At 40.7% G+C, this 9026-nt stretch overlaps 2 protein-coding genes and 1 long non-coding RNA gene across 3 annotated transcripts in view; 1 reads left to right on the top strand and 2 right to left on the bottom strand.

Moving 5' to 3' along the window:
• Positions 1 to 458: 458 nt before the first annotated feature.
• Positions 459 to 6884, bottom strand: LOC119363668. Its single transcript, XR_005174269.1, has 5 exons — positions 6779 to 6884; positions 3484 to 3569; positions 1116 to 1274; positions 851 to 926; positions 459 to 648 (listed from the first exon to the last, which is right to left on the bottom strand). It is a non-coding gene; the product is annotated as an uncharacterized LOC119363668 (long non-coding RNA).
• Positions 1936 to 9020, top strand: LOC119363658 (long chain acyl-CoA synthetase 1-like). Its single transcript, XM_037629021.1, has 20 exons — positions 1936 to 2090; positions 2639 to 2807; positions 3848 to 3911; positions 4027 to 4116; positions 4247 to 4303; positions 4381 to 4429; positions 4605 to 4681; positions 4767 to 4806; positions 4895 to 4989; positions 5444 to 5611; positions 5720 to 5830; positions 5923 to 6010; positions 6090 to 6156; positions 6232 to 6307; positions 6823 to 6940; positions 7533 to 7778; positions 7858 to 7997; positions 8081 to 8263; positions 8447 to 8566; positions 8849 to 9020. Exons 2-20 carry the CDS (start codon positions 2647 to 2649, stop codon positions 8909 to 8911), a joined length of 2013 nt encoding a protein of 670 aa, XP_037484918.1. The 5' UTR covers positions 1936 to 2090; positions 2639 to 2646; the 3' UTR covers positions 8912 to 9020.
• LOC119363661 (pentatricopeptide repeat-containing protein At3g48810-like) overlaps positions 8573 to 9026 on the bottom strand; it is a 3309-nt gene continuing 2855 nt past the window's right edge. Inside the window, exon 2 of the mRNA XM_037629026.1 lies at positions 8573 to 8849. The gene's annotated coding sequence lies outside the window, so the exon portion shown is untranslated. The remainder of the gene's footprint in view (positions 8850 to 9026) is intronic.

Here is a 9026-nt window from a genome sequence, read left to right as displayed (position 1 = left end):
CGCGGAAGAACAAGTTGCATATCGATAATTATGAATAAAAAGATCTACTAGCCACGAGCGTGAACTTGTTGATTGCAGTCAAGTCAGCGTTTAAGAGACCCAGCCGCCTAATAAAGAGGATGTCAAAGGTCCAGGTCAAGTCGGTTGACGGAATCAGGATGAGGTGACACGGCCTCTGTCATCGGTCAACCACCCTTCCTGCCTCAAACACTAGAGGCCAAGAGCGTGCTTTTTTTCTGGAGGTCCAGGTCATTCTTTTTTGTTTGACAAACTGTACAATCATTTTACAGTAAGCTTAATCATTTTTTGGCGAAAAAATAGCTTAATCATTTTACAGTAAGATTCAGTCTTACTTGTCAGACCATAAACAATACGTACCATTTCATAATAGTAACGGTACCAATGCTAGCAAATGAATTGGAGTGGTAGGTAAGTGTGATCAATGGGGGTACCTGCTGCCCGGCTGGGGACATCCATCCAATGCGAACTTCGCCAGCTGCAGCAAGGTCAGGTTACTGGCAAAGCTAGTGAGCTGACAGCAAGGTTCTTCTACCGGGAGCTGAGCTGATTTTTTTTATCTGTTCGTTGTACGATTGGCTCATTCAATCGGTAGAGCTTGGTAGGTTCAGACTTTACTCGAACGGGGTCCTGTTATTAATCAGAAGATCCGTCAGAAAGTGTTAATAATAGTAGTAGTAGTAGTAATTCTATAACAGTGATGTGGATAAATAAGATCAGTCTGACAGCTGACGGAGAACTTCCCCAAAGAGTGACAGAAAACCCCCTTAAAGGAACCGGTAACAGCCATCTAATTATCCATGAAAAGGCACAGGGAAATCAATGTTGCTACCTTCCAACTAAAAGGGCCAAGTGAAGTTGATGGGCCGTGATGAGTGCGTGGGTCGCTGCGTCTCCGTCCTCTGGTGCTGCAAAAGATTGCAGACATTGCAGTTACGTCCAGTTAAAGCTAGTATAAATTTGGTCCGAAATGTTGTGCAGACACAAGAGTATACTAATATTTTGATCGTACCAAGTCAAACTACAGACTTTTAGTCTGAAAATGTTGTGCAGATACAGTACAAGATTATATATGATATTGCAATCACATCACTTACTTCAGAAGATCAGTGCTAAATTGTTTGTGCTACCCTTCCGCGTGACTCTTGGCAGTTTCTGACATACACCATGATCTCAGTACCTCTGGCTCGTCCGCAAACCGATGCGCGTGGAAGAGGGATTAGGTTGTGGTTGGACAGCCGTCCCGGATTTTATCTCTGTAAAACTCATAACCAGCGTCAGCTGCCGTAGAGAATAAACAGTATAATAGTAATAATCAGCAAACAAGGGCTAAACCTCGAAGGAAAACATATTTGGTCACTGTTTGGGATCGATTTTGCAGTTGTCTGGAGGGAAAAGAACAATTCCTTGATAGACCATGTGATAATAAGACTATTATGCCGAGTGACTATTCCAACGACTGATCCTGCGGGCCAACAACCGTTGAACAATGCATATGGCGCCACACCATCGCCTTGAATAACAAGCAGTGTAATCAGCAAACAATGGCTGAAACTTGCTTAAGGAAAACATAAGCTTTACTGTATGGAACAGATCACTGCGATAGTCTCGAGAGAAAAGACCCATTCCGGGACAGATGGTGATATAAGTATGCCGAATGACTATTTCTCCGCTACTATACGACTGGCTGATCATGTGGGCCAACATATTTGGCGCCACATCGGCTGCAAGATTAGCGTGAGGCTGCTCACGCGCTTAGCACTCCACGCTTAATTCTTGGGAGAGCTATTCCTTCCTTCCCAGACTCTCCCTCCCTCCCCTCTCTTCCTCTCTCTCTCTCCCCCTCCATCTCTCTAAGAGCTGAGCGGTTTTGGCTTAACCAGGTGGGCCCCGCCTGGCGGTCCTTCTCCTTGGACGCGCACAACCCCGCTTGGCCATCTCCTCGTGCCCCTGCATATATAGCAAGGAAGCTCTCTCCTCTTCGCATCAGCAGGGGCGCCAGATACTGCTTGCCCGGCTTCTTCTCCGCTCGATCCAAGCCATTTGTGCCTTCTCCAAGCTCCACTTCTTCTGTAAGTTCTTCCATGCCTTCTCTCTCTCTTCAAGTTCCCTTCCTCTCTTAAGTTCTTCTGTGTTCTCTCCATGTCGCCTGTCCTGCAATCTCTCTCTCTCTCTCTCTCTCTCTCTCTCTCTCTCTCTCTACACACACACACACAACAAGCAAGAACTTTTCTTGTTCTCAACAACACGGTTACCAGATAATGTTGTTTTTTGTCACTGGAACGAGTCTTGCCTTCTGACTGCACCCAAGAAAACAACAGATCTTGAAAACTCAGAGTCCACTTTCAGAAAAGATAGATATAGAAAATACAGAGTCAGTCACAGCTCTCCCCATTTAGTCACGAGATGTGCAAAAAAGTCTGTCGCACCCCTCATTGTCCAACTAGTTCTTCTTCTTCTTCTCCCTTTCTTGGCAGATAAGGAACTGCCACCTCCAGTTTTCCTTTCTTCTTCTTGGACTGCAGGGTTCAGATAGTCTACTTCACCCTCTAGTTTGGCAAGAGAGAGTGTAGTAGAGTCCTGACAGAATCTGTTGCAAACTTTCATCTCTGGTACGCAGCTTGGAGGATGGAAGGGACAAAGAAGCAGGTTTTCACGATCCAGGTGGAGGATGGAAAGCCTGGGAAGGATGGCCAGCCGGCGGTGGGGCCAGTGTTCCGGAACATACTGGCCAAGGATGGGTTCCCGCCGCTCGATCCTGACATGAGAACCTCATGGGATGTGTTCAGGTAAACACAAGCAACAGCAAAGTCCATCCATCCCTGTCTTACTTTTCTCCTACTGAAGTTTTAGTTAGACAGTAGCTTTCACTTTCAGTGGTGGTACTTGATTCTGTTTTTTCCCCCTGGGCTATGTTATACAAAATTACAAAGACAAAGAGAACTAGCTGGTAATAACTGGTGTTCACTAAATAAAGAAAGAAATTCGACCTCTGCTCCATGTCAGACGAGTTCATCTCCTTGTGTGTCACCTCCATGCATGTGATTTTTCCTAAAGGACAAAAAAAAAACAGTACTCTGCATGTGGTTTTTCTTTACCAGCAACAGAAAAACACTGCTCTGCATGTGTGTGGTTGTTCAAAGATGCTACTGGGGACAGCCGCATTATCTGTTTTACCAAAACCAACTCTTGGATTCACATTTAAGGATAGGCATGTGTTTTCCCTCGGAAAAAGGACTTGCATATGTCATGTTTTGTTTTGTTTTGTACTCGCTATTTACAGAGAAAATTGTGCAGTGACTACTAAATGTCTTGAATTAGAAGTTTATTGTGTACTCTAAAGATCTTTATTTGCTCTCTCCCTTTTTCTCAAACTTACATTAAATTCCCTTTTTTAATAGAAAAGGCAGCAGTTGGATTTGAGTAGCACATGGGTAGAAAGTAGAAACTGAACTAAGAACATACCGCATCCACTGTGTCAACAAGCGTTTCTAGCATCAATCTTCAAAGGTTACACGGGTCATAGTTTAGCTGGATCCTTCATAAAAGGCCTGTCAAGAGAGTACATACATTAGGCATAAGACACTTCAGACCTCATCTTAAGGCTTGAGACTTCATCTGGTGGTGTTATTCAACAAACCATACATGATAAAGCTTTTAGTCTTTTCTTCACACGTATAAAGGTTAGATTTGCCGTTTTAACAACAAAATGGAAAACCAGCCACATCCAATATTCGTAGCACAAAAGAATCTTACAGAACTCACATAAGCTTAGTTTTGATCTTTTACGTGATCTTGGTTTTGATCTTTTTTGCTTACATCCCTGCAGAACAGCAGCAGGGAAGTATCCAGATAACCGGATGCTTGGATGGCGTCCATTTAAAGATGGAGTGGTATGCGCATATACAACTAACCCCTAGGATAGTGAAGCTTATGCATCTGCTATATGCCTATTTTTGCTTAGATTGTTCTTGATGAGAACAACATCCCCCATTTTCATGTTTCTAGCCAGGGCCCTACTTATGGAAATCATACAAGGAGGTCTATGAGGAAGTCCTGCAAATTGGATCTGCGCTGCAGCAGCTGGGGGTGCAACCAGTAAGAACCAAAACTTTAAGTCAACTTTTCCACTCCAACTGTATAAATTGGCATCTTTGTATTTTGAAGAGCGCTTGTAAACTTTACATTAATTAGAGACATTGATGTTCCCATGCTTGATTTATGTCAGGGTTCCAGGGTTGGAATTTATGGATCCAACTGCCCTCAATGGGTGGTAGCAATGCAGGTACCCATCTGGATGATAATATCCATAATCTCCTTTGATTAGGATAATTAATGCTAATCTCACAATTAATTTTGCAGGCTTGCAATGGTTACAGCATAATATGTGTCCCACTATACGATACTTTAGGTAAGCAGGAAACTGATAAATAATAGACCCTCCTCATAAAATGCTTCAGATGCCCTAAAAAAATGTTACAGATCAATTAATGCAGACATTTGAAACACTGGATTTGTGTGTGTTTTTATCAGAAAAGGTATATCATGTCTCTATTAGCATTAATAATATTTCCTTGAGATTTCAGGTGCTGGAGCTGTTGATTACATTATTGACCATGCTGAGATTGATGTTGTCTTCATACAAAACAAGAAAATAAAAGAAGTACAGCCAAATCTATTAAGTAAATTGAGCACCTTTAAGATCACGTCTGAATTTAGATCTCATAGTGAATATTTCTTATTTGCAGATACTGTCCCCAAATTGCACATCTGCAACGAGGCTAAAAGGTAAGAAAATGGTAAAGTGGTTAGGGTCTCTCTGTTATTCCAGGAAGGATTAAATAGTCTAATTTTTTTCTCCAAAACATGTTTGCAGCATTGGTGGCATTCACCTCGGCAAATAATGAACAAATCAAAGATGCCGAGCAGATTGGGATGAAAATGTACTCCTGGAATGATTTCTTAAAAATGGTGGGGAAAGAGAATCCTATATATCTAAATAGCTGATCCCCACTATCTCTAATTATCTCAACATGCAAATGCTAACTCAACAAGTCACCATGCAGGGGAAAAGACCCGCCTTAACATGCACCATGCATGCTACTTATATTCAATAAATATTCTACAACTATACAATAATCATGTATATTTGTTTCAATTTTTATATTATTAATCCAAATACTAGTGTTTTATAGAACCAAATCTCTTTAAAATAATTACAACCAATTCCTGCAGCAATGCTCAGGTATCATCTAGTTTACAAAGTTTGGTTTACAACTAAAATAACTAGATCCATTCAGACTGCCAAGATTGGAAGCAATGTTTGTGATGAAATAACTAGATTTCATTGGAATTGGTTTCCGTATGATATTCTCCCGATGAAATATATGTGTTGATCAAGCAATAATTCTGAATTGCATTTCAGGGAAAGGATAAACCAGTTCAACCTCGTCCACCGCAACCAAATGATACATGCACCATCATGTACACAAGTGGAACAAGTGGGCAACCCAAAGGTGTTATGCTGAGCCATGAGAGCCATGGGATGTATGTAAAAGGGGTGGACCTCTTCATGGACCAGTTTGAAGATAAGGTTACTCCTTTCTATCAGATATAATGATGTGAATAAGCTTAATTCCAATTCAATAGATGGTTATCTTTAGCATAAATGTAAGCAAACTGGGTGGTTTTGGGCATGCAGATGTCAACGGAGGATGTATTTCTTTCTTTTCTCCCACTTGCTCACATTCTCGACCGCATGATCGAAGAGTATTTCTTCCACAAAGGAGCCTCAGTTGGCTATTACCATGGAGTGAGCAAATCCACATATTAGCCTTTCTACTTTTTCAATCTTATTGGTCATCATTCTTTCTTTAATATAACTGCACTGTTCTTTTTTGTCAGGATTTGAATGCCTTGAGAGATGATCTCATGGAGTTGAAACCAACCCTACTAGTTGGGGTGCCCAGAGTGTATGAAAAGATTTACGAAGGTGGTAAAAGAAAAATTATTGATATCAAATCAGCCTTCATATCAGCTAACTCAGATAACCTTTTTATGATTGACTTTAGGTATTTTAAAGGCCTTAGCGGATCTCAGACCTCTCAGGAGGGTGATTTTTAATGCTTTGTACAACCGGTAAGTTGGTTAGCATCATGAATATTTATTGCAGTAAATAAATTATGTCATCTCACCATAGCTTTTGCAATTCAGCAAACTAGCAGGCATGAAAGCAGGCTACACACAAAAAACTGCTTCACCTTTCGCTGACATGCTGGCTTTTCGCAAGGTATTGTGTTCATAACTAAGGGGGTGTTTGTTTCCAGGGACTTTTTTGTGTAGGGACTAGAAAAAGTCCCTCTTAGAGACTTTTTTACCAAACGGGAGGGACTTTTTAGGGACTAAACTAGGCATTTGGGACTAAATGAAGAAGACTCTCAAGGAGAGTCTTTTGGGGACTTTTTGGGACTTTTCCAACAATGCCCCTCCATGCACCTATTGGCCCGCCACCCCATGGTGTTGTTTGATTGTTATTTTTCTATATACTAGGGGCAACATGGTCATTTAATAACCTCTAGGAAGGGACTAGGGACTTTTTAGTCTCTGGAAACAAACAGGGAGGGACTTTTTAGGAACTAGAGACTTTTTAGTTGGGACTAGAAAAAGTCCTAGGACTAGAGAACCAAACACCACCTAAGAACCACTAGACACAAATTACTTTCAGAAAAATAAATAAAAGATCAGTAGCAGTTGTACTCACAGTGTCTGTATCTTACTTCTTTTTGTTGCATTTCCTTGCTCTAGGTCAAGGCAAGGCTCGGTGGCCGTCTTCGCCTACTAATCTCCGGTGGTGCACCCTTAAGTACTGAAATTGAAGAGTTCATGAGAGTGACCAGCTGTGCATACTTTATTCAAGGCTATGGTAATGCATGTAGACACTTTTCAGGGTTCAGATTTCTTCCTGCAGACTGCCATCACCACAGAAGTACAAATATATTTGTTTAAAGGACTCTAAAGCATCAACAAGTAGTTGCCAAAGGCAAACAAATAATAAACAAAATATGTCACCAGACTGGCAAACAAATAATAGAAAATATATACCACTAGACTTGGTGAGTATACTTGTAGCTCAACTGCTCAAGTATGAGTTATAGTTGTATTTAGAACTGGAATGTATTGACCTGTTTTAACAAGTCACAAGATAACGATAAAGCTGGTTTCATATGTAGGTTGGGTTCATGTTTTCCTTACTGTGTCCTATCCCCATTGCAAACACTAGTTTTAAGAGTTTTCAGCAAACTTTCTGTTTCGACTATTTCACTTGTTGCACATTACTGTTTACAGCTCGAAGTAAAAGATTGTGGACATCTATTTTTCCTATTAACAAAGATACTGACATGCCACATAATCTTTTTCTCTCCATATGATGTTCCAAAATTGCATGGGTTAGTTATCAGTCCCTTTGTCAATGAAAAGGAACCAGTATAACGTTCAATTCTGTTGTCTCTGCTCAGGTTTAACAGAAACATTGGGACCTAGCACAGTCGGTTACCCTGATGATATGTCCCTGGTTGGAACTGCCGGTGTTGCCGCCACCTTCACTGAACTGCGACTGGAAGAAGTACCTGAGATGGGTTATGATCCACTTGGTGTTCCTTCTCGTGGTGAAATCCTCATTAGAGGGTCCACTGTCTTCACTGGGTACTACAAAAATCCTGAGCTCACAAATGAGGTCATGGTTGATGGATGGTTTCATACAGGTGAATAATCAATTTTAATTTAAACAGGAGACTAATGTAAATTTAAAATTATCATGTTCTGACACAATCTTGTTCTCAGGAGACATTGGGGAGATGACCCCAGATGGAATCCTGAAGGTTATTGACCGAAAGAAGAACATATTTAAGCTATCGCAAGGGGAGTATGTCGCAGTTGAGTATCTGGAGAAAGTATATGTCTTCCCTCCAATTATTGAAGATGTAAGGACAAACCCATTGAAATCATATGCTTATATTGACAGAGTCATGGTGCTACATACAATGTAATACTGTCATTTTTGTAGATCTGGGTGTACGGGGACAGCCACAAATCAATGTTAGTCGCAGTAGTTAACCCACATGAAGAAAACACCATGAAGTGGGCAGGGTCAAATGGCTACAAAGGTTCTTTCAGTGAAATATGCAAATCTGAAGGCCTTAAAGAGCATGTCCTTAAAGAGCTCGCAGCGGCTGCACAGAAGAACAAGGTAAGGCCATTTATTCACTTCTACATTGGACACTAAACATATTACATGGTCAACATGGTTTTCGCTTTTGCGTTACAACAAAGAGGAACTCACGAGTTTCTATATTGTATAGACTCCTTCGTTTTAAATCTTCACTCCATCTAAGCATCACATATATAATCCTCTTTGCATGTCTCGGATCAGCTACGAGGTTTTGAGTACATCAAAGGCGTAGTGTTGGATCCTGTACCTTTTGACATTGAAAGGGATTTAGTCACTGCAACAATGAAGAAGAGAAGAAACTACATGCTAAAATATTATCAGGTAATATATTTTCATCTGCTGCAGTGTGATTTTTGTTGTTTTTACTAATTTTCAGGGTAAAAGCCAGTGTATTAGTATTGGGTTCAAGTGAGCCCAATAAAATTGGTAAATCCCATACAAAATCACTATTGATCTATGAACAGCTAAAGTTGTAGCATACAGAGCCAACCTTGTGGTCCATATGTTGTAGAGCTGACTTCTTGGTCTTCGTCCTAGCTTTGCCCATAAATGTCCTCTCTTACTTCTTTTGAGTAATTCTAATTCATTGTTCTTCATGTGCAGCCTGAGATTGACAAATTATACAAAGCATTGGAGGGTCAGAGGGCTGCGAACAAAGCAAAGTAAAGCTATGTGTTTTGTTAGGTCACATGCCGGAATATTATTGTAAATCTACTATTGAACGACGTTGGTAATCAAGACTACATAAAAGCAATAATGCATATTGTGTGGTGCATTGTGT

Source organism: Triticum dicoccoides, chromosome 1A, assembly GCF_002162155.2.
Source record: "Triticum dicoccoides isolate Atlit2015 ecotype Zavitan chromosome 1A, WEW_v2.0, whole genome shotgun sequence".
Classification (NCBI taxonomy): domain Eukaryota; kingdom Viridiplantae; phylum Streptophyta; class Magnoliopsida; order Poales; family Poaceae; genus Triticum; species Triticum dicoccoides.
The sequence above is the reverse complement of the archived record's forward strand: the minus strand, read 5'-3'. Positions and strand labels throughout refer to the sequence as shown.